This window comes from Poecilia latipinna, unplaced genomic scaffold (assembly GCF_001443285.1).
Source record: "Poecilia latipinna isolate Pla-1442-1.1 unplaced genomic scaffold, P_latipinna-1.0 Scaffold231, whole genome shotgun sequence".
Taxonomy (NCBI): Eukaryota; Metazoa; Chordata; class Actinopteri; order Cyprinodontiformes; family Poeciliidae; genus Poecilia; species Poecilia latipinna.
Window position 1 is genome coordinate 282230 of NW_015112847.1, and position 25436 is coordinate 307665.

The window sequence follows — 25436 nt, forward strand, 5'->3', positions numbered from 1 at the left end:
ACTCCTGTTTGTAGTGCTCCTCGTATATATATGTATGTATATATATATATATATATATATATATATATATATATATATATATATATATATATATATATATATATATATATATATATATGCATAGTGATAAATATTGCACAATTTCGGGTGCATTTAAAAGACACATGGTTACGAGGCATTGCCAGACCACCCTGTTGTGCAGCAGTATTTCAAGCTAGCATCTCAAATTACTCATCATCACCATTGCATCTCTACCCACCAGATTCAAGAAGCTGAAAACATCTCCATCTGGAAAATGTAGCACCCCGTGGAATCCTGGCAACCATTTCCCTCTTCTTTTTCCAGGAGAATTACCTCTGAACCTCCTGAAGTGAAAGCATGCAGAATGGGATTGGCACAAGACAAAGCAACGCTCTGCCGTTCCCATTTGAAGTTTGAATCCACAGCCAGGAGAGAAACTGGGGGCTGAAAGCCTGTTGCCGTGCACGAGTGTTTAAAAGAAATTCCCTTTCTAATCTAAAATAAGCAAATTACTTAAGCCTTATTAGGTGGCATCATGAGCTATTAAAAGTTATTATTACCAAGGACTCACTCAAGCACAGACTGATGGGACAAACTGAACGGAGAAACAATGAGCCAGTAAGCCAAGAGGAGACATAAAAGGGGAAGGAATGCTTTCCGTTTTATGCTCCAAAATGACTTCGGAGTCTCGGGTCCCTGCTGAATCCCACTGCTGTGAAAGCAGCTTCACAGAACAGCCTGTCAAATCTGGTGACATGTGTCCTTGTCCACAGAGAATGAAGTTTTTCCTATCAACTACAGTAGAGCCCATCAGCCCCTTACAAAAATGCAACTGTTGACAGGAGCAACAATAACTCAGTTTGAAGCTAGTATAAATCCAAGTAAAGACTAGCTCTTCGTTATAATGAAGATGCTCCTAAAGAGCAAAATTAGCTTTGTTTTTGAAGGTCATCATGGCTATCAATAACTGTTTCAGGTTCCATTGCGTGCATTGATGACTGTGCTGCTGCAGCACCCACAAAGTGACATCAATCCAATATCAACAGTGCTTGCTTTGACATCTAAAAGGTAGTTCCTGTGCGAGTCGAGCTTAATTAGACACATAAGTTGTTTGAAATGTACAAGCTTTGACTACCTTTCAAGAAAACATTTTTTGTTTAAACTTTATCCTTGAGAATAATGGTTCAGAGCCTCCAGTATTGTTCACCTACTGTTTCCAGGGTAACCGTGAGTCTTAGATCAACCATTGCGAAGTAAGTTTGAGGAACTCACAGATTTCTTCCTCCAGCAGTAGAGAGGGAAGGCACAATTACCCAAGGTTAGAATTCAGATAGCATACGACAATTAAAGATATACTTTTTATGTTACACAAAGCTGTTCACAAGTATGTTTTGAACAAGTCTCAAGTGTCTAATGACTAAAATTAGATTCACAATGGAGGATAAATATGGGCTAAATAATAACATTGCATTCCAGTTGGTTAAATTTTAAAGCATGCAGTGTTTAAAGCATGCATGTCACATCAAAATTTAACAATTCTCTTTGTTTTCTGAATTTTTTTTTTTTTCAACATGCAAAGAAGCTGTTTTGCATGTAAACAGACTTAAATATTCGTTTCCTGGCAGATATTAGTTTGTTTTGTTTAAGGCTTACAGTTCCACCCAATTCCTTTTTTTTTCTACCAAGGATTGTAGCACAACACTAGCAAAAACCACATTTTCTGCAAGTTCCAGCAGAAAACTAAGTTTTCACAAGACTATCACCATTTATGCATGTGTTTAACGTCCATGTCATGATGTTTGTTTTAAAATAAACACGTTTTCATCAAAGACCATGATGCATTTACACAAGTTCTTAGTTTTGATGCATTTAATCAGTGGTGATCTAAACAGTTTATAGACAATATGGAAATGCTGCTGCTTGTTATCTGTTACCCTCTAATGAAGCTAAAGTTAGCCTCTGGGAATTTTTCATCTGTGCTAAGCTAAAGGGCTACTTCACAGTTTTTAATGAGCTTGATGTGCCTTTGATCATCTTTCATTAAAAATCTAAAATAACAACACTAGACTGGTCAGACCTGAACCAGATAACCACACTGAACAGAGATGATTTAAATCACAAATATTTATGAAACCTTTGTAACCTTTAGAATTAGACACGCATAAAAACCACAATATATGGATAAGTCAAACCTGGACTAAGTTACCCAACACTGACAACACTGATTATAGATTCTTTAAAACAAACTGTGATTTTTGAAACCCCCTTTTTTTTTTACAAAAATCCAATCTTAGCAAATGATTGTGTACCTTCATCCTGTGAGCAGGATGTGTCATTATACCACTACCTAATTCATAAACTTAAAATACATCAGCTTCCTTTGATGGATTATGAGATGATTTAAGATGCAAAACATGTCATTATCCAACAACATTCCAGCTGGTTTTTGAGCTTGTTCCACAAACTTCCCAAACCCACTCAGCCAAGCCTCTAATTGCTCGCTGAAGCTCGTCCTCACCCTGTTTTTATGTGTGCCTAATTGGTCCAGTGTAATGGCCGCAGAAAACAGCATGGCTGAAAACAAAGCCGTCCGTATTCCTCTTACAGAAGGAAAGAGCCACGGCAGATGTAAGCAATCATCTGCATTTGTTTGTCTGTGTGAAAGATTGCTTCAAAAGTAGCTGGTGAAATTTCGCACAACTGCTCTGGAAGGTGTGGCATCAACTGCAGAACAAAAACCAGATAGTTTCTTTGAAACTGAGAGACACAGTGTTCCCTGAATGCCTCTGTAAAAGCTTTATTTTATTTTATTTTTTTTTTATATCAGAGGACTTGCACAAAATCTATAAATAACAATCCTGTCCGACTGTACCCAAACCTCAGGCTTATTGTTTACGAAGCCCAGTTGATGGAAAACAAGTCGGAGTCCTGGGGATGAAGAGGTGTTCTACGGTGCCACTTCAGAGCACACCAGTCACAGCTTTTACTCTCTCACTCACACTTGTAACAAAATTTTAGGTTAACTTCAAAGGAGCTGTAAAACTTCCTGGCTGAGTGTTCAGAGGAGGATGTGGCCCGAAATGGTAAATCAAAGGCTGTGCTATCCTTTACTGTTTCCCAGGGAGGGGGGGAAAAAAAAAAAAAAAATCATTTTATGTTTCTCTTCTGTGATGCCACTACCGTTGAAATCTTTTAAAACAGGACAGGCTGTGGGTCTCACTTAAGCCTCTCATCTTTTGCCCCCATCACAGCCTGTCACTCTTGTCTAATCAGCCCTGCATAAATATTCAGGAGACTAACCTGTGGGTTCATGACTATTAACGAGGCCTAAATGAAGCGCGAACATCAGAAATATGGTTCAGCGCTTCTAGTTTAATATGTCCTGAAACACCACGGAGCTGAAAATCCATCCACCGGGCAACAAATCTACTTTCATGTTTTCAATTTAAAAGATGAAATCATGTGAAGAACAAAGACGTGAATTAAAGAAAAGAAAATCGGACAAATTTTTCTAAAGAGGCAAAAATAAACAAAAAGTTATTCAAAAAAAAAAAAGCAAAAAGCATTGGGACAAGACCGGAGGTTTCAGTCACACCCTAATCCTCGAAGAGGACAGTTCACGTTGGCTTGGCGCTTACCCGCCGCAACTTCACACAATAAAACAAACAAACAAACAAACAAACAAACAAAAAAAAAGAGACACAATGACCTTACTGAACTTCTGAAACAGGAGGAGTACAGGGCAGGGCAGGCCGAACGAACGTCGGAAGTAATGAAAGACAGAGTTTCCTCTGAATGAAAAGTGGCTTCCTTTAGAGAGCTTGAAGTGTAATTTCTATGCTAATGACTGTGATGTATCTATGATCCCATTGTGTCAGAAGGATATTACCACGACTCATCGCTGGCTGAGTTAAATATGGATATCTAGAGGCCTTTTTCACTAAAAGGCCCCTTTTTGAGGCACCTCTGGTCATTCACAGACCACCAATCAAGCTGCTCATGTCCTGTTTTGATGCCTATTAGACAAAGAACCACAGGAGATGCGTAGCATGAAAAGTGTGTCAAAGATCTTCTTTGTGTCATTCTGTTTTTGAAGGAATAATTCTGGATTGATTTCATGTTACGATCCTTAAGTGACTGACTATATCTAACGCTTCAAATGCAAGCACATCTTTTTACCATTTGTAAAATAATTCACCTTATCTTCTCCATCTGGCCATAACACATGGTTGCTCACACTGAACCTGGTTGTGTACGAAGTTCCTTCATGTTAAAATGAGGCGGTTCATCTCCGGAGCCACCTGCTGCACTGTTGATAAGGATGAGTCATTGCTGAAATCTCAACGACGTCCAATCAGCCTTTTTACTTATGGGTATAATATGATCTGCTGAATTTGATGCTACTGTAGTATAATTTAAATTTATTAGCCTGTATGTAATTGGATCTTAATCCTGTACAAAGCTTTGTTGAAAGGACATGTAAAAGAAGCTGCCATCTGTCTTTGCAAGTTATAAATCCACTTGAGTAGTAAAATGTAAGAAGTAATCCTCATAATGTCTGAGTCAAACTAAAAAGCTGTTAAACTTGATCAAATTTAATGAAAAATGCCTTTTTTTTCTTGTGTGTAGTCTAAAATCTTAACAAATAGACCTAAGAAATCTCCCCCCCCAAGAATATTTTTTTATGCATTTTGCAAAAGGGATCATCTCCTTTGAACATTTTAAAGTAGTAGTCTGTTAAAGCATATTAGAAAAAAAAAGAGATAATAATTTAAAATTGTTTTGCAATTAAAATTAGGAAAGTATGGTGTACATTAATCCCCCATTAACCTGATACCCTGAAATAAAATTCAGTGCAAAGAAAACCCATAAGAAATTACCCCTTATTACATGGAGTCCATTTATATACAGTTCAACCTCAGTTTAACTGCAGCTGTTTGATAACACCTCAAAGGTTTGATAGAGAATGCCAGTGAACAAACTAACCAAATAACGGCAGAGACGTGAAGAATAACAAGTTTAAAAGAAAGTTAGGTCAAAACACCAACCCAAGCGTTGAACTTCTCAATGAGCACTGTTCAATCCATTGTCTGAAAATAGAAAGAGTATGAAACAACGGCAAAACTACCAAGAAATGATTATCCACTTACACTGAAAGTCCAGGCACAGAAAGCATTCACAAGAAAGCAACCAAGAGGCGTATAGTGTCTCAGGAAGAACTGTGGAGGCGCTCTGATGAGGTGGGAACATCTGCTGGACGATTAGTGATGCATTCAACAAATATGACCTTTATGGGAGAGTGCCAAGACAAAAGGCACAGCTAAAAAGCAACACGATGTCATGTTTCCAGTTCACCAAAAGCTACGTAAACGTTACAACAAGCATACAGGAGATGAAACTCTGGTCAGATATGACCAAAATGTGACTCTGTTTGTGGTGGAAATCCAACCCTGGACATGAACAACACGTCCTTCCCACCGTGATACGGTGGTAGCAGACGAGGGGAGGCTGTTCTTCAGCAGGAATGGAGAAGCTGGTCAGAGTTGGTGGTGACAAAATGGAAACCCTAAAAGATGAATTACATTACTGCCAAAGGGGGTGGAGTACAAATGCACTTTACTGTGTTTGGTTATCTTTTTTATTTTTGTCTGCCAGTCTAACTGTTAGGATAAAGCTGGACGGCAGACGTAGAAGGAGTGGGCAAGAGGGAATTTTGCAGGGAAACTCTGGGAGACTCATGACCTAAATGAGGGGGGAATATATTAGAGACACATTAGACTGAGCTTGTCTGCATGACTTTTTGTGTGTTTTGGAAGGAGGTCTGCCAATAAGCATAAAACATAAAATACTCATTAATCACACAGAACAGTGGTTCTTCTGTCAGTGCAGTCTGCAGAATGACAACCACTGTGTGTGTGTGTGTGTGTGTGTGTGTGCTCAGGAAGAAGCTCTGCTTGCTCCAACCATTAGCCACTGATTTACATGGGGAGCAACTGTACTGTATCTGGCTCTGAGTTACGACTTCAATTACAGCAGCAGCAGGACTCAAAAACGTGCACACGCGCACACTTAGGTGCTTAAGAGAGATAGAGGGGCACAGGGAATCTCATTGTGTTGGCAGATTGGGCTGAACAAGGAAATGAAGCCCAGATTGGATTAGCTTTGACAGAAAAATGTGCCTGTGTGAGGGTCATAACAGAGAAATGTTGGGGGGTGGGGGCTGGTTTGGAGACAGGGAAGACACGACTAGGAAGGAACCTGACCTTGAATGCCTGAAACAGACATAATTAATCAAAAGCCTTTTATGAAATTATTTTCTGTTTCAGTGCACCCCCCTCCAAGCCTCTATTTATCACACGCCATGACCTTCTGTGCTCCTGTGCGCATGCAAAAGACTGACAGGTCTCTGAGTGCTTTCTGATTATTTGAATATGCGAAGTATAAACTGTAGGCAGAACAGTCAAGTGATGTGTGCACTCGGGTGAACTTAGAGGAATGATAAAGAAAAACAAACTACATCCGTCTGCAACCAAAAAAAGAGAAAAGATTTACCACTCTGCCACGAACAATAACACCGGGAAAAAAAAAAAAAAGCTGTATGACTGCAATACACTTATTATTCACGCAATAATGAAAGCTATTTGAGGAAAATGTAAATATAATAGAGAGAATGTTGCAGGGGAGGAGGTGGAGGAAAGTAGGGAATTATAAAATATTGAAAAATCACAGGAGTGAGAAAGAGGCTGGGGGCGTGAGGAGGGGAACATAGAGCTGAGTGGGAGTGAAGGGGAAGGAAGACATTAGGGAGCCTACAGAGGGAGTGAGGACAAAATATGGAAAAAGAGCAGAGTGGTAGCGAGCGAAGATGGAATAGATGAGGCCGTAATGAAGATCGACAGCGCCAATTCATGCCCTGATGAGCGGGAATCTCCAATTATTGCTTTGATGTAAACACCATCAATAAATGCTAAGTGGTAGCTACATCAGCGGCATGAAAGTAGAGCACATCTAGACGATATTATAGGAAGACACACTTTATTAACAGGGAAAAAAAAAGCATAAGAGAATCTGGGAAAAGATGGTGGGAGGATTATGTGACTAACTCAAAGCAGGAGTCACTCAAAGGAGAAGTAGAAAGAAGGCATCGTGATGTTTGACTGCGTGAGTTAAGGAAGTCGACAGAGTGTAGGTGCGAGAGAAGAGATGAGAAAAAAAATACTCAAAGTGGGACACCTCCCCCCCCAGTTATAACCATCATCTTTCTAACTCAGCCAATAACCAGACTGTCTTAATATCTCGCTCCCCCTGCCAGACTCACACGCACTGACGTGCATTTGCACACACTCAAATGAAGATGAAAGAAAAAAAAACCCTCATTGATCTCCCCAAATCATCATTAATCCAAACGGTGCTTCTATTAGAGAAGATTCTCCATAATTAGTTTTGGGCATTTTTTTCGTCTCTTGGTGTTCTTGTGCATCTCGCTGTGTGTGTGTGTGTGTGTGTGTGTGTGTGCCTGTGTAGTTTGGGGTTATGAGTAGATGATATTAGATTGTGTACCAGAGACGGGGACTTCCCTGGTGATCTGCCTTGCTGAACATGTGTTTGCCATTATTGCATTTCAGAAAGAGACAAAGACAAAACTCAATCAGCTGAAATCTAATCATTCCTGCGCTGTATGTGAGGCTGCATATTGCGTTTCTGTGCATTTCTGGGTATCCTTCGGAGTGCTGGCTAATATTTAATCATCTTCCATCATGCTGGATAATTACACTTCTGCTTTAGGAGGTAACCCCACCGTGCATTTACACATTCTTGCAGGAAGATGAGGCTTGTACTCCGGTGTGTAATAGTTTTCTACAGCTAGCCTTTGGTGGATAATTCAAATGTCCAATTGCTGCACTAGGTTAACTTTACAATAACTGCAAAATTATTATTCAGTGCCTAGCACATGCATTTGTATCCTTTCAACCTTTTGCTATATGTTACAATTTCAAACTTCAATGTGCCTTATTGGGAAGGTATGCAACAGACAAAAAGCGGTGCATAATTTTGGAGTGAAAGTACAAAGACATATGGTTTGGCTCACATTTGTATGCAGCAATTCTAAGTGAATAATTTTTTGCAACATAACACAAGTTCAATAAGTTTAGGCTGTAGGCAGGCTGGCCATTGCCTGTCTGTGCTATTCTGTTTGATTCCTATCTCACTTAGAGCAAAGTCTGGGCTTTCTTACTTGGGTTCCCTCCGGAAGGAACTTCCACCTGGCCAATTAGTGAACAGAAGGAGAAGTTGTGAACAATGACATTGGTTTTCTGCACCGTTTCAGAGTTGTAGTCTCTTCTCCCATTCAGCAATGGGATCAGAGAAATTGAATGAAGTGGTTCAGTCCATGTTGGCCACTCTTCCAAATATTGAATTAACATTAACAGCAATCTTTATTATGCATACATCACAGGCAGTTTCTGGTAAGCTTCATAGTATTGAATTGGCGCCTTGCATACTGGTGATTTCTGAATGCAATTGGCGGCACAGGTTTTTACTTAGGTGCCGGCTTTGGCCAGTTTGGCGCCCTCAGCATTATTATGAGTTCACCAGTTTCCACCTACCAGAAATGTTAAAGGACAACAGAATAAGAATCAGATTTATACGCCAGATTTGGCACATAAACAAGAAATCTGACATTAGTTCAGATTTCTTGTGGTAAATGTATAGGCATTTTTTAACATAAATATATAAATAAACACATATACAGTACATGTTCCTTCCACAAACTTTATAGCCACACCTAATGTAGTCTTAGTCAATCACAGAAATCCCAATAAAGTATCCTTATATTTGTGGCTGTTTGGTGAGAACATGTTCAAACAAGTTCAAGGGGTATGAAAACTTTTGGAAAGTATTGCTTATGCAAACAGAGCGGTGAGCTCCTCCTATATGACCCTTGGGTCTTGGACGCAGGCAGCGTGCTGCTAATCCAATCTGGAACAGGAGGAAGCTCTGGGAGGCACAGTTTGAAGAAAATATTACGCTGACCAGCTGACTACTTTTGTGTGAGTTTGGTCCAGCTTTTATCTACATCCAGCACGCCTCTCCCGCTAATTTAAGAAGCGCAAATCTTTGGATCAGGGTTTCGGTTTTTAATGCTTGTTTTCTCCGTTTGCTTTTGAAGTCCCATAATAATTTAATGAGGACGGTCATTATGCGATTTGAATCTGTATAATATTAGGTGTATGCAACTTTCTCTTGAATGTTAGGTGGTGGTCCACAGTATGTGTTGAACCAGCATAACGCTGAGAGAAGCCGTTTGATTCTGGGTGTCGGGGGGGTCAACGAAGCATATGCACAGCAAGCACATTGCTCTCTGAGGCACATCCGCAGGGCCACTTGCCTTTCTGCAATAAACTGAACATGCACAGTAATATGTATTTGCATTAACAAATTGCATTACTGTTTTTAAACTCCTTTTGTTAGCATCTGGTTACTTTTCCCTAGTTACGTTCTCTTTCTTTTATCACACAATTCTGAGAACAAGACAAAATTTTAATGGCTTCATTGAGCCAGTACTGGTTTACCTTTGGCAAAAAAGATAAACCAAAACAGATAAAATGGGAGACGCATGAGGCAAAGTGATTGATAGAGCACCAACCATATTAATGTAAATATGGTTGTACTAGAATCGTGACCTAGTACTAAAAAAAATCCAAGTAAATCTTTCCTTTTATTTAAGAAACAGTTTGAGTGGAGAATACTTTCCACAATAAGAAAAATATAGTTTTATATTATCATCTGTGCTGCCTATACTTTTGCCCACAAGAAATAACTCTTAAAATTGATTTTACTCAGTGACATTGCAACAGTTTCTCTAACCCATCCTCTCTAATTCAACTTGTAACTTCAGTTCATCTCACAAGTTCCTGATGAGATTTAGGTCTGTGGTCTGCAAGGGAAATGAAAGAGTTTCAAATCCAATGAAAAATTTCTGAATTTATTTTTCCATTTTTAAAATTTTGTTTTTTAAAAAGTCTCCTGGTATTTCTAAAAAATGTGAGGACCCCCAGTACTCACACAAGGTTTCCAATGGCCTTAGAAATGGAAACAGACCAACAGTGTGATGAATCTCCTGGAATGTTTGTTGCTGAAATATTCAATCTGAGTCTTATCTAATCAATGTACATGACTCCAGTTAGTCCAAGTAACTAAAAGGGGCATTGCTGTTTACATTCTTGATGGAAGGACAGAAAGGGCTTTTTTTTTCCAAAAATCCTTTCAACACAAGCATTTGAAGGAGTCTAATGCTTGATATGAAGACTTTGTTACTCATGAAGCTATGATTTGCTGTAGTTCTCAAACATTAAGCTTTGCAGACTTTGCAGCTTTTAACATTAAAATCACTATGAGTGGTGACAAGATGGATCTTCATCCGACCAAGTGGCCTATTGTTAAAAGGACTAGCCCTATATGTCATGTCATGTTTATCCCCAACGATACTGGAAGTAATGCCAAACACTCAGACAAACATCAAAAAGTTAACTTCAGAAAGGACTTGGATACGGTTATTTTACAGAGATTATTACTGGTGCCAATGATTAATTTGTATGTGAATAATTACATCCAAAATAAGGTTGAATTTTTCCTGAAATCTTGCTGCGGTGACAAAAAGAGGATTTGTTTCAAAGTTTCTTGAACACCTTTACCCGAGGTAACAAATAATTGCATTCAGCACTTGTACTTCCTACATTTTGAGAAATGAATCACTCATATAATCGAAGGCTGAACAACAGAGGAGCACGGCACGGCCAGAACTGAACACGGCCTTGGTAAGTGTCAAGATAAAAGAATTACTCACTCACTCCCTGCTTGATGAGAAAGTGGCCTTACACACAGAATGATTGCGCTGTTACGGTAAATGATTGGATTTCTCCTGGCAACTGATCACATCGCCACAGAAACTGATGGCATTACCAAGGTAACAGATCACTTTGTCAAAAAGACAGACTGCTGGTAGAAAGGAAGGACGAAAGTCTGCCTGTGCGAGAAAATGTGCGTTTTCTTTAGATTTTTCTGCTTAAGATTAAACAAAGTAAGCTGTGTGTGTCGGGTTAAGCAGCGTAAATTAGCATTAAGCATGATTGCTCCTGAAGAGCTCAGAGGAGGAAGTCTGCTTTGGGTCAATGGTTTAGGTCAGCTGTTCATGAGTAGTGCTGTAGCTGTGGCCCTGTGGGAGTCTATTTGCATCCGTTTGTATTTGTGTGTAAGAATGTACATTGATGGGAAAAGTGTGAAGTTACTTGTCTGCAGGTTTTTATGTGAGGCATTGCATACTTTAAATGTTAGAAATAAGTAGAGGTTCTCATATTCAGGCTATCTGCAAAAATATTCTCCCCTTCGTTATGACAGAAAATTAACTGGATAAACCAGCAAAGCTTCAATCAAGCTTTCTGGAAAAAATGCTAAAAGAAGAGCAACTATCTGGTTGATCCCTTCCACAGTGATGAAGGCTAATTGTTTACTATGGTCTGCCTCCGAATGCTAAACATAATCTTGTACATACTCACTTAAATGAGCGCCACCATGTTTCACTTTAAGGATGGTGTTTTCAGTGTTGGTTTTGTCCCATAGATTTTTCTAAATAGCCCGAAAAGATTTCATCTGAGCAGAAAACCGTTCCTTCACGTTGTTTGCTTTCTATCAACAGTGAGCTTCTGCTTGCTTCTCTTCCATAAGAGCCAGATCAGCAGAGTGTACAACAAACACTTTTCTGGTGAGAGAGTCTCCAATAGTTCCTCTACAGCCACCTTTGGCCTCCTTGGTTGCTTTTCTGATTCAGTATCTCCTTGCCTGACCTGTCAGTTTAGCTTGACAACCTTGACATGATAGGTTTGCAGGTGTGCCTTGCTATTTTAACTTTAAAAATAAAATGGACTGAAGAGCGAGTGAAAGTGTTCAAATTGTGGGAAATTTATATATTACCCAACTTTACTTTAAACCACCTCTAAACTATTAACCCCTACTTGTTTGTTCCTTGGCCCACATGCTGAAAAGCTCTGGGTAAGACTGTTCAGGGTGAATGGCAAAGATTACAAGTACTGTGCAGTTTGCCTTTATATTTCAGTCTGTTTGCATCTGCTTGAATCTGTGTGCACAGCCCAGTCGATAGCAACATAGATGGGAGTCCTACCTTGGTGTCACACGTGACCAGACGGCCTCTAGTTCACTTCAAAAGTGGAATTGATCATTGAGGCCTGCTTCTGAAAGCTGTGCAGCATCTTATACATCAGCACCTAAACATAGAGCGCCTGCCTGTGTGCATCGTTCTCGGCTATAAATAGAACACACTGGGAAAACTGAAACATGACTGGGGGATGAAAACCTACATCTCATGCCTTCCACATAAATTACTGACATACTTCACACTAAATCCAACACGTTTAACCCCTACTACAACTGCAGGGGAGACTATTATATGCTGGTCTGATTTAAAAGCTTAAGATTTGTGGATATATTTTTATTAATAGAATGACTTTTTGCCCGAGGCACATTCACCTGAATAAGTGAAATATCACACTGCTGAAGCACAACAGGCTCTGCCAAATTGGGCAAATGTGAGTTCTGCAGCATATTTTTGTGTTGTGTTCCTACTCTAATTAGGCTCTGTCTGTATGGGTTTGTGTGTGTGTGTGCGTGTGTCTAAAACACAAAGGGCCAATGAGGGTGGCTTAGACGGGTTTTATGTCTCCATGGAGGAAAAAGGTTCAAGGACAGATCGCTCCCTCTCTCTTCATCACTCTTCCTAATTCTCTCTGTCTCTGTCGCTTGCTTCTGTCTTGCCCACTACTTTCGCTCAGTTTTCTCTTCCTGTGGGATATTTAGCAATCTATTCGCTGCACTCCATTAGAAGACTCCACCCTGCTCTATACACACAGGCAGACATCCAGAGACACTACAATTAGTTGCTAAACCAGAGACTAAGCGCAATTAGAGCCAGCAGAAATCCTCTGAGCTCTGGTAGATTCATCCTGTGTGTGCATGGGAAAGTCTGTGCATGTCAGTCTGTGGTTCCTGTGCAACCTAGCCTAACATTTATTGGTGAAGATCACTAAGAAAAGCAGCTTACCAATAATATGTTGATAACCAATAATTAAAGAAGACTACTAGAGTTCTGCTGCTGCTGATGCTGCCGGTGCTCCTTTTAATCAAAAGACAAGCAAAATGTTCAGCTACAAAAACGCACTGAAACTGAATTGGTCTCAGTGCTGTTATTTAATGCTTTAAATAACTTTGACAGTGATGCATCTAAGTATTGGATGTCAGGGCTGCATTTCTTACAATTGATAATAAAATATTGATAGACCGACTGGAAAAGTGGGTAAGACATTCTGGTCCTCTGGTAAATACACTTGGCGGATTTGGAGAATTTTCTTCTTAATCTTAATTCTTAATTCTTAATCTGAACTATTATCCTATGGGGTTCCTCAAGGCTCTGCTCTTGGATTACTATGCCCCCTGTGCTCATGTCAGATTACTACAGTATGCTGTCTCTTAGTGACTGGATACTGTATGTACGCTATTACAAAGAGGTCACAGTTTTTAAATTTTTAAATTAAAATAACTCATTTTTAAAGAGCAAGGATCTCGCTAGAATCAATGAGGTTAAAGAACACGGAGCATCCACAGTTTATCCAAAATGAACCTAAAGAGACCTGATTAACACCAGAAAAATCAATCATATCACCCCAGACTCAATAAATCGGTCCCCTGTGAGAAAAAAAGGATTCAGACACAGCTCAATGAATTGGAATATGGGTTGTGAAAAGACTATTTTGTTTTGATTAAAAGTACATTTTGAAAGTAGATTTGAACATACCTTTCATTAACCTCACATCTTTGTTTTAGAATATATATGTTTTTCCATGATTGTAATATTAAGACGAAATGTTCTAATCTCCTAGAAATGTGTTCTCATTAGCTGCAAAAGAAAAAAAAAAACTCATCACAATTAACAGAAATAAAAACATCAGTCTGTTTATAATAAATTTATGTTTCACCAAAAACACATTTAAGTGTTGCTTGTCGAGTACAAACCATAAATACCTAATCAGTTAGATCATCAGAGATGTGTTTAGTGTTCAGAGGACCAAGTGAAAGTCTCATTTCTTTCCTATGCATCTTACTTCTAACTCCCTGAATACATGAAATGTTTTCAAATTTATATTGTTTCAGCTACTTGTTTTAAATCTGGATTTCTTTACTTTTATGTGATGCTTACTTTTTTCATATTTTTTTATTTTCTTTAGTTTTATGTTTAGTTTTTATATTTTTTCCTTCATTTTACTGTAAAGAAACCATGCGTAAATTTGGTATGGCAAATAAACTTGCCATGCCTTCATTACTGTTTGAGTAGCAGTTCTGTTCATTCTGCTAGACAAAGGGAAATAAAGCCTTACCTGGCTGAAGGACGTTGATGCCCAGTAGGTTGGAGGTGCGGTTAGCCACTCTGCTCCAGCTGTTATCATAGTTTTTCCTCCACAGGATGGCAGTACACTGATACTTGCCAGCCTCGCGGCGCCCTGCACGCGTCACAGACAATCTAAAGTTGGTGTTGGAGTGTGAGCGGTCCACAGTGGTGCGAGTGCCCAAACCAAGCAGTTGTTCTCCCCACTGCAGGGTGCCTTCGCGAGTGAACGTCACCAGGTCCTTGAAGTCTCCCTGATCGTCATCTTGGGCACCAGCTGGCATGAAGCGCCAGGTGACCGATGTGGGGACCCTGGGGTTGTGGCGAGGCTTGACCAGACACAGGAGGTCAAAGGAATCTCCGAAGGAGATCGATGGCGTCCGCGATGAGGCCGACACCATAAAGGAAGATTCTGGGCAATGGGAGAAGAAGGGCACAGGAGGTTAAGATCACACATAGTCAAATAGCTTCTCTATTAGATTTATTGTTTCTGCTGAGTGGCTCTAATAGAGCCACACTGGCTTGTGCATGTAATTAAGTCTAGTCTCTACTGATGCAGGGGGTACAACCTCCTGCTGGAAGCAAGGATGCTAAAAGGCATAGGCCCCATACTGGAGGAACACAGACAGTATTGACACAAAGGACATTGACTTGTACTTAAAGAAGCTTTAAATCTTCACAAGTACTTTCCTATATTTTCATAGCCAAAGATTCTAGAAGCCTATGTACTGTCTAAGAGGCTTTTGTACTTGTTTCTTAGTGTGCTTGAAAATGAATGGTAATGTAACAGAAGAAACCCGAGGGAGAGATTTCCTCTAAGCACCAATGTTCGATGTACACGCAGCTCCTGCCAAGTCTAAACTGTCCTCATTAGGCAAAAACATTTGCCCGACTCGATAAAGCCAAAACATACCTTTGTTGGAGGCCAAGGTAGAGAGAAAATAAATCAAAAGATAAAGCACAACAATGATAATAACACCGCTCTTCTCTCACTAGTTTTGAGTATGTTGACAGTTGCACGTTAAGTAAAGTAGATATATGGATGAAAGAAAGAATGGGGTGGAGCCAACTTTGGTCCTGTCAATGTACTTCCTTGAGACTTTGCAGATTCCTCCATTATGTTCTTGTCAACAGCCCTGTTGTTTCCTTTAGTGTGTCCTCACCCTGTGTCGTCCTCTGACAGCCATCCTCCTCGGTGCCCTTCAGGGCGTCTAATCAATGGCTCCCTGTCCAAACTTGGCTGCTGCTGCTGCTGGGACGACTGCCTGAGGCTATAATTCCCTAACAGACAATAAGTCTCTGCTCTCGCTCTATCGCTCATCTCCTGACAAACTGCTCCCATCCATCAGTCCATCCATCCACTTCTTCTATAAATCACTGTTGTGTGGAATATTGTATCTATGAGCACATATAATACAATAGGACATACCACTCGGTTGCCTGTTCACGTAGGTTTTACAGTGTCATTCTTATATTCAGGGCACCTGAATTTTTCCACATTTAGTCATACTGCAGCTGCAAATTTTGATATATTTGACTAGGATTTAAAATAAAAATGCTAATAAAATCTGCCATTGGTGCTAGGCGAACCACTGTGGTTGATCTTTCACATTGGTCTAACATGGAAGACCAACACAAAGCAACACAACATGTTCACAAGTTGGAATTTAGCCTACTGGGTCAAAACTTTGTAAAACCAAATTTTTCCCTGCAAGTCTATGGTAGTATATCTCCAACATTTTTGCATATTCCTGTTAGCAAAATAGTTCAAGCTCAGTCAAGCTAAATGGAAAGTGGATTTTCAAGCTGTGCTGCAGTTCCTTTCGGATCTAGGTCTGGATTTTGAGTGATTCATTTAGATTAATGAGCTAAGCTATTCTGTTGTAGCTGGGACTGTGTGTTTTTTGGCATGCTGGAAGGGGAACCTTCTTACCAGTTTTTCTCCAGTTTCTTAAAGATTTTTCCTCAATGTTTCCCCTGTATGTAGCTCAATCCACCTTTCCATCAGCTCTAACCAGCATCCCAGTCCTCATTATAAAAATGTACTCCATGCAATGATGCTGACACCAACCTTTTTCAGCACTGGGGTGGTCGTATCAGACCAAAGCAACTTCTTTTATGTATTTTCTTGTGGTAGACTGCAGACTTGACATATCTTCAACAATGTACACAACTACTAATTGTTCTCTGGGCAAAAAGCTCTCCAGCTCTTCCAAGGTCATGAAGGGCCCCTAGGCTGTTTCTTTGATTAATGTTGTCTTGGCTGTCAGTTCTGATGGACAAGCAGGCCTTGAACATTTTGCAGTTGCGCCTCACTATCCATTTGACTGCTCATGGTTGTCGGTTTAACTGAATTTTGATTTGGGGAACCAAATTAAAAAATATATATATAAATGCTGAAAACAATATTTTACTTGTTTTTCTCTCTTTACAATTATCTACTGTATTGGTCTATTGCTTAAAATCCCATTAACATAGATTAGGAATTAAACAGGCAACCTCCAGACAATTCCCCTTTAAGCAAGTCAGCTGAGGTAAAAAAGAAAACTTTATGCAAAGCCTCCAGAGGATAACCCTCTATTCACCACCAGCAATCAGACAGAGTCCATTAATGAGAGTGCAGCAGACATATATAAAATATGAAGATATACAGTCTTTAAGACTGGTTCACTCTGAGGACATGGTTAACATTGAGCCCAATCTGTGATTAGACAGAAAACTTGAAGCAGGAGTTCTTTCCCTCCTTTTAGTAAAAAAAAAAAAAAAGAACAGGGACTAAAAAAGCATGCCAACAGTTGTACAAGAGCAGAAAGCTGGAGGAAAAATCAGACTTCTATTTGCATGGGAGGATTAGGTTCAATAAAGCTGCAGCTAGAGGGGTAAAGTGAGAAAAATGAGGGCCAAAGTAAAAAAACAAAACAAAAAAAAAAAAAAACATTGACCGTCACACAACAGTGCATATTCAGAAAATCCTTTGATCAACAAGCATGGAGGAGAAGAAGAGGAGGCGACGTTGAGGAGTCTAACTCAAGAACGATGAGCAGCTTTGGACTTCTCCTTCATTTGCATAATGTGTCTCTTGTTCCTCAGACTAATGTTGTTCTTGTTGCTCCAACTTGACAAATGGCCACTTAAAAACTGACATCTACTCTCCGCAGCGCCGCTCTGTGCTGCTGCAGGGAGCTAATCCCTCGATTGTGTGAGTGTGGGAGCGCCTGGTGCTGCGGCCTGCCAGCTCCAAACTGCTCCGCTCCAGTGGCTTCCTCTGCCTGAACTGTGAATGTTAAGCTTAACTCAGCAGTGACAGAGGAAACTCGCAGACTGTGAAACATATTGCTTCCGCATTTCCATTCTAATTATTCTAACTAATCCATATGTGTGTGTGTGTGTGTGTGTGTGTGTGTGTGTGTGCGTGCGTGTGTGTGTGTGTGTTAGCGTGTATAGGTTTATCCCTGGCATCATGGGAAGAGCACTGCTCTTGACATGAGGCAGGTAGTGTTAGAGTGTGTGTCTTTCATAATTGTTCCCTCCCCTAAACGGTGCATGAATAAACCATGGGATGTTCAAATGTGAGGACTGCATGTGTTTTCTGAGCCATTCACCAAATCACAAACTGCACGGCTCAGTGTGATTTGGTGTTGAAGTAGCAATCGTTGTGCTAGTCAGGCTGTTTACATGCCTTACTGACTTCAGGACACTTTAAAAAAAGCAGACTATGTTGGAACTACATAAACAATGAGTTAACTCCTGCAGCTGCACTTTGACTCAATCGAAAGGGAAGAAAAGTATATAACATATTAAAGGCAATATTTTCCCATGTAAAATTTTGATGCCACATTTACTACTGCAATGTCTAGTTTAAAGTGTCTCACTTTTAATAGGTAAAAGTCATGCATTATATAGATTCAATGGATAAACATGAACATATTTCAAGTTTTAATTTATGTTATTCAAGGTTACTAATGCTGCTATCAAATAAGAATTCAAAATTGTTACCCTATATATGTGCATTTATTGAATAGGACTAACAAATTGAAAACTGGCAGCCTAATAAGAAACATGTCAATGTAATGAGCAGCATACACTGATTATTGGTCTTTTTCATTAATAACTCCATTAACGGGAGCAGCGTGGCTTGAAGTTTCACTTTTTGAATTGAATTGCAGATATAAATTGAACTTTTCCAATAATATTCAAGTTTCTCAGTGCACAAGTACACTTTGGGGTTGAGAATTCATATAACTGTATAACTTACCAACAGTCTTTACTGTGACCGTTTTGGTGGCTGATTGCTCGCCAACCTTCTCCCAGTTTGGCTCTGTTTCAGTGCCGATGTTAATCCACTGGGTAGCTGAGCAGCGGTACTGACCCTCGTCTCCGGGTAAAGCGTTGTAGAGGGACAGGGAGAAAATGTTGGGACGCACCCTCTCAACGCGAACTTCCCCATAACTGGAGCGCTCCCTGTAGCTGGGTCCGTGAGTAACAGTACCATCCCGATCCACAGCGGCCACTTCCTGGATCGGTCCGGCTGATTGCCTGTCTGTCCACTGCCATACGACAGTCAGCGGGGCAATGGCAGAGTTGACTGAGCAGATGAGCTGGATCGGGTCTCCTTCTAGGACCTCAGAGGAGTTAGCAGAAAGCGACACTGTGGTGTTGTTCTCTGTATGGGAAGAAATAAAGAAAACACACAGACAAAAGGTTGAAGATGTGAATCAGTGTATTTCGGTATATGCGTATATTGAAATGTTGCAAATTTACTAAAAATCATGATAAATGCCTCTTTGTTTACATGTGCACCCACAGTTTGACGCTCCATGAGGCTTACATTTTGGGTTTTGCTTGTCAGCTCAGGTTTACTACAGAGATAGTAAAAACTCACTGTAACTCAAGAAAAACCTTTAAGCTTTAGCAACACCTGACTAATTCAGGGAGACATAATTAGGTTTTCTGAATGATTAAGGAATTAGATGTTTTTAATTTAAGTTAGTAATAGATGACGGAATAGTTCAACTGAGACAAAAAGTCAAAAAGGCATAATAAATGTATTTTTTGCAAAATAATGCAAAAAATGCCTCACTGGAAAATAATTATTATTTTTTTAGTCTTTCTGTGGCAAAACCTTCACTAAATCACAGCCCACAGTATTTTTTTTTTTCCATGTAGCCTGAGTGTCACAAGCAGCTCTTGTCTTTTTGAATGCAGTGCTATGTTCACTGGCTGATACTTCCAAATAACTACATAAATATGGGTAGATTTATTATAAATGTATCCATAATACCTTACTTGAATGCAAGGCAATCTTGTCTATGCAAGTTTTTCTTTGCAGGCAGTTTGAGAATTAAACTCCCATATGAATTTTTGGCTTGAATCACGACGGATTTACTTGTGTCTGTCATTCAATCAGTGTAACTCAATCAATTACATCGAGTTACGTTCTATACAATCTATTTAAGACATACAACACTTGACTCTCACTGGTGATTGCTATTAATGTGTGAATTGTTAATAGATTTCTGAATGTATAATGTGCTTTTAAAACTGTAAAATTCCTGCGTGTTTAGACTTCAAGGCCTGAGCTCCACATGATAACGAGAACAAACTACTTGTTTTTTAGAGGAAATGGCAACGGCAGTCTCTAATGTAGATTTGTTAACAGAGTGCATTCAACCTTAGAAAAAGGGGGTTTTGTGTGCAGCAGAGGAAGTGATGGCAAACTTGTGTTCATGTCTACTTCAAAGTGTCTCAGGGTGGCAGAGAGGCAGGTGTGAGGTGAAAATGGGAAACTGCCAAAAGCAGAAAATCATTTTGTCGCTGGTAATTTTATTGTGTCTGACTTCCAAAATGCATTATTCAGAGGAAAATGCTGCAATGCCTAAAATAAAACTGGCAGCTTTATTTCACTCTCTTCTAGGAAACATTCAATTTTATTTCCTTTTATCAATACATCTACTGTATATCTATCAATATATATATATATATATATATATATGAATTAGCAACAATTTAAGTAACAGCAACATTACTTAACACACAGTGCCAATGAAAGTTGAGTCTTTCATCGATCCCTATTATGATGCTGCTGCAGCCGTGCTTCATTGAGATACAGCTTTGGGTTAAGCTGACAGAACCAAATGGCCTTTACTGAACAGTAACGCTAGTCTGATTCAGGCCAGGGGACAAATATGAGTTGATGGTTCTACTTTTCTTAAATTTTTTTGACGACCAATGGGCGTGACAGCGCCTTAAATCTTTTAAAGTGCTCACAATTTTATTTTTATTTTTTTTTGAATGGGTCCATAGAGCGGTCTGTGAGCTACAAGGCTTTTTTCATCCACAATTTTTTACAGAATACATTTTGACCTGTCACACTTCAGAAAAGCACAGTTAGCGGTAAAACTACTATAGATTTTACTCTGTTTCTTTCTGCTGGCCCCAAAGCCTTGATAAATGGAATTATAGTCAATTTTCTGTTACCTGGACATTGTTTTCCATGAAAAATAAAACAAAAAGCATTCCTTGAAATAAATCTGTTATTAAAGCTTGTGTAAACACGTGCTGTTCATGATTCAATTTCCAAGTATCAGGACTTGATTAAGGCTTTTTAAAATAATTGACAGTTGAGTCAGTAAGACCCAGTGCAGATGATGGACGTATTGTTTATATTTTTCTTTATCAGCTGTCCCCACAATAGACAATGTACAACCAATTTCACATTTGAAAGCAAAAGGTTGTGCCTATCTTGCCCAAATAAAGAATTTGTGTTATATGAAATCTTCCAAATCCTATTGCCGCTGTCTACGTAAGCGAGTCCTGCACGAAAAGCAGTTAAAATGCTGTTTATCAAATATTATGACATATAAAGCAAAGTTCTAAGTTCAAGATGCAAGAGAACAACTTGTAAGTTTTGGCAGCACGTTTATGGAACCACAGTGAATTATCAATATCAATGAGTCATACCAAAACAGTCAATAAACATGCTAGCATAAGTCTGGCATCTGAAATTGTTCTCAAGGAAAACATTGTGAGCTGAAGTGAAGGGGTGTTTTTGTAAGTGATGAGTCAAGCATATGTTTAAAAAGAAAAATGTGCCTTGCAAGCTCCTGTTGGAACAGCATATCTTCACTAGTCCACCTGTCAGAATAGTGGCCTGGCGTCTTTAGCTTGAGGTATTTTGAATTTTCTATGGTGACCCGCACTCCACATTTCCTTCTGTTAATATGTTATTTTTGAGGTGGTTGGAAAATGGGCTGCATATATACTTTGCCATCCTGTTGGAACCATATTATTAACCATGAAGACAAGTCAAGTCAAGCTCCCGGTGAACACAAACGTCAACACTAATAACATTTTTCAGCAACAAAAACAAACAGAAAAAAAACGTAAGAGTACCTGAGGCCACCGTCAATAAAAAGAATCACTTTTTTTTTTCCTTAAATGGACAACAAATTTATGTAAAAGTGTGGCTCGTGTCCATTGTAATCCTTGTAAGTGAATATGGGAGCATGCATGTAGTACTAACTGGCCTCAGGCTTCTTACACTGACAGCTTTGAACATGTGTGTGTGTGTGTGTGTGTGTGTGTGTGTGTGTGTGTGTGTGAGGGTTGAGATTCTCTTTCTGAACCCCATGAAGCTTGTTCACCGAGTCCACATACGCACAGGAAAGAAGACTCAGATCACAGGGCTCAGTGGCACTTCAGAGTGAAAGGATAAAAGTCTTCTCTTCAGCTCTGTTTTTTTTTTTTAAATCCTTTTTCTGCTTTGCCGAAGCTCACGTCACTTCTACGTCCATCAAACATCACGTACCTCTGGTTGGCACATGACATCTCATCCCCCTGTGAGGAATTGCTTCAGTCTTGTGAGTGTTTCTCAGTTTTTTGCCTCCCCTTAGGCCAAGTTCTGCCTCATGCTTCTGCCATCCTCATTGCCCCTAATAAGCATGAGCCTTCACTGAAAATGGAATAAAATTGCTTCTTGTTTCTATCACACTCTAATGGATAAAGGGAAACCCTTTTATCTCTCTCTTTCCTTTAATTTGAATAACTTCATCGCTTTTTTTCCCACAGCTTTATTGTATCACTTTTCCTCACTGATTTATAAAGTAAAGTGGCAAGTGAAATGTAGATGTATAATTTGCATCAGATAATCAAGTGTGCACTCTAGAGTTTCTTTAAAATTTTAGAACAAGTACTTCTTCAATAAACATTATGGTTTCCAAGGACAACTATGCTGTCATGTTTCTAAAAAAGTACTAAATCAGGACTATTTCAGTTTGTTTTTACTATAAATTATTGTACAAGCTTTAATGTATGAGTGAAACTGGTTCTTTAGTATTTAATACATAAAATGGAAAATCTCTGATAAACGCTTATATAGCTAGTGTGACGCAAAGAAAGACAATGAGCACATCCATGTAGCTAATGGCAACTGGAAAGTAGAAAAACCAAACCAACTCACAAACTCTAAGGAGTTTGTGAGTTTTTTAAAAAAGTGACAGAGCACGACAAAACCGGAAAGCAGTCTGGTTTTGTGTTACAACGACTAGATGCAGTTAGTCAATATAGTGTACAACACTGCTAACTGCCTCATCAACAATATCTAGGTACCTTTTATTTAAACGCCTCATTACCAGCATGGATTGAGTGATGTAAAGGCAACTTATTTCTACTTTTTGCGTGAGGTGTCACAAATGTTTGAATTTTGATATGAGGATCACATCCAACACATTGGTGTTGTTTTGAATCTCGGGCAAAAATGAAAGATGAAATGAGTCGTCTTTTAATGTTTTATTTCTTAATTCTCTCTTTTTAACAAAAATAAAGAACGGTCGGAACCTTTCTAATGGCTACAAGCCGAGGACCCTTACGTATTTCTTCATTTACATTTTCAAATCCCCTTTAAACCTTATATGTTTTAAATGTTCCTATTCTCTCACATAACCTCTGTTCTCCACAACAGTCCATCTCTTCTAGTTGTCTTGAAACCTTGTTATTCTATTAGTGTAAAACAGATTCGGTTGGGCATGTGAACATGCTCCTGCGTTCCTATTGCAAATGTAAACTCATCCATCAGCTCTGATTTATCAGAAGCGTTTGCAGCTGTTTTTTTTTTCTTTTTTTTTTTCTGTGCTGTCACCTCTGTCTACATCCCACTCATCAGCAGTAGCTCCTGCTGCAACCTAATACTAACGTGACGCATATTACACCAATTAGAGCAAGGAGGCACAAGCAAGATTGTACATGGGTTAGATAAATCAACCATTAAAGAATATTTTTTTGTGTGTGTGTGAAAGAAGACCCTCCCTCAACAGCCATGGATATTATCTTGAGTAAGCACAATAAACATCCTTTATAGGTCATTAGGGTCTTTTGTTAGAGAAGCTAACACTTCCCTTGCACATATTTTCCCTCAGGAGCAACTGCAAGCTCCATACCATCTTTTTTTTTTTCCTCTAATTTAGCAGAAGGTGCAGCAGGAAAAGTAAGGTAACACTGGCTGTTTTGTAGGAGATCCCACTCAGTCTAAATTATACTTGTAGCAGCTGGCTCCATACTCAATGTTCCTGTCCTAAGGGACATGCAAGGAGAGTAAAAAAAAAAAAAAAAAAAAAAGAAGAAGGCAGCATATCCCCCCCACCGAGATTAACCGAAGGAGTAGTCTCAGGGGCAGTTAACAGAATCGTGACCACAGTTTTAAAGGTTTTACTGTAACTTTGAATCAGTCAGCTGCAGCCCTGACACAACCCCAATGGGCAGCCCTGCTTGAGCCAGCTGAAGAGGTCTGCTTCAGCAGAACACATTAATTTAGCCAGGGGAACCACTTACACGGCCCTCGAGAACATCACGCCTTTCTCTGCGTCTTTTCTTTCTGCATACTTTCATTTCATGGCTGTTAGCTCTTTTTAGTCCAGACTCTACTGCTCTCCATTATCCGCCTATTGTGTTACTCTCCTCCCATAAAGCCGAGCAAATGGGGAAGGACCACAGAGCAGCATTACCAACCCTAAACAATCCACTCAAGAAAACACGCCAGAAATAAAAGCAGCATTATCTTTTCCCCTCTTACTCAAAGCTGACAGTAGAGGCAGTGAGGCAGTCTGGTATAGATCAGTTTTGAGAAGAGAGAGGCGTCTTACGTAGTGGATGCAATACTTACTGAGTGGTTGGACTGTGATCTGGACATTGCGCGACCTTTTGCTGCGGTCGATGAAGTCTCCCGTTGGTGTCTTTTCCCGCTCCGTGACGCGGCAGATGTACTTTCCGGAGTCTTCTGTACTCAAGCGATGCAGCTTCAGCAGGTGAATATTGGGAGACTCTTTGCGCACGGTCACGAGTCCGGCTGCCTCACGGGCAACGTAACCCGGGCCCAGGACAGGCACGGCACTGGGGCCCACCACGGCCACCGGTGAGCTGCTGAAAACCCACGACACCGAGAAGAAACGCTCGGGGACGTTCTGCGCCTCTATGGTGCAGCGAAGCTCCAGCGACTCACCGGCCATGAAGGACCGCCGCTCCGTGCTCACCTGGATGCTGAAGTCTCGATCTAAGTAGAAGAAGGAGACATAGAGAAAGACAGCAGTCAGAAACAGACAAATATGTACTCAATTCTGATAAAGAAGCAAAAGGTGTGGGTGAGGTGAAGGTTCGTTCTCCAACATCCCAAACAATTTCCTTCTGATGTCTCAAACAAATTAAATATTTTATAATCGGCTACAGCTGAATAAACGTTTAAAGAAAAGAAACAAAGGTGGGGAGGAGAGACTGGATGAAAAATGAAGCATTCAGTGCCCTGCTCTGAAGACAAATCTTTGGAACCATTTCCCATATTTCACAATCAGAACTAAGAATAAATATGTCTAATTAAAATATAATTTAGCCCTTTATCTTGCTGTTTTGCTCCAACCTCCTACGCACACACCAAGTGAACAATTAGAGTTAACACTGATAGTTCCAACACTTC

General features: G+C 39.7%; 1 protein-coding gene across 2 annotated transcripts in view; it reads right to left on the reverse strand.

Moving 5' to 3' along the window:
• Positions 1-25436, reverse strand: part of igsf3 (immunoglobulin superfamily, member 3) — a 108361-nt gene that overhangs the window by 11307 nt on the left and 71618 nt on the right. For both annotated transcript variants that reach the window (XM_015032129.1, XM_015032128.1), the window contains exons 4-6: positions 24633-25019; positions 18732-19139; positions 14469-14888 (exon numbers count right to left, since the gene is read on the reverse strand). In XM_015032129.1, the coding sequence (XP_014887615.1) occupies positions 14469-14888; positions 18732-19139; positions 24633-25019 (1215 nt within the window). The remainder of the gene's footprint in view (positions 1-14468; positions 14889-18731; positions 19140-24632; positions 25020-25436) is intronic.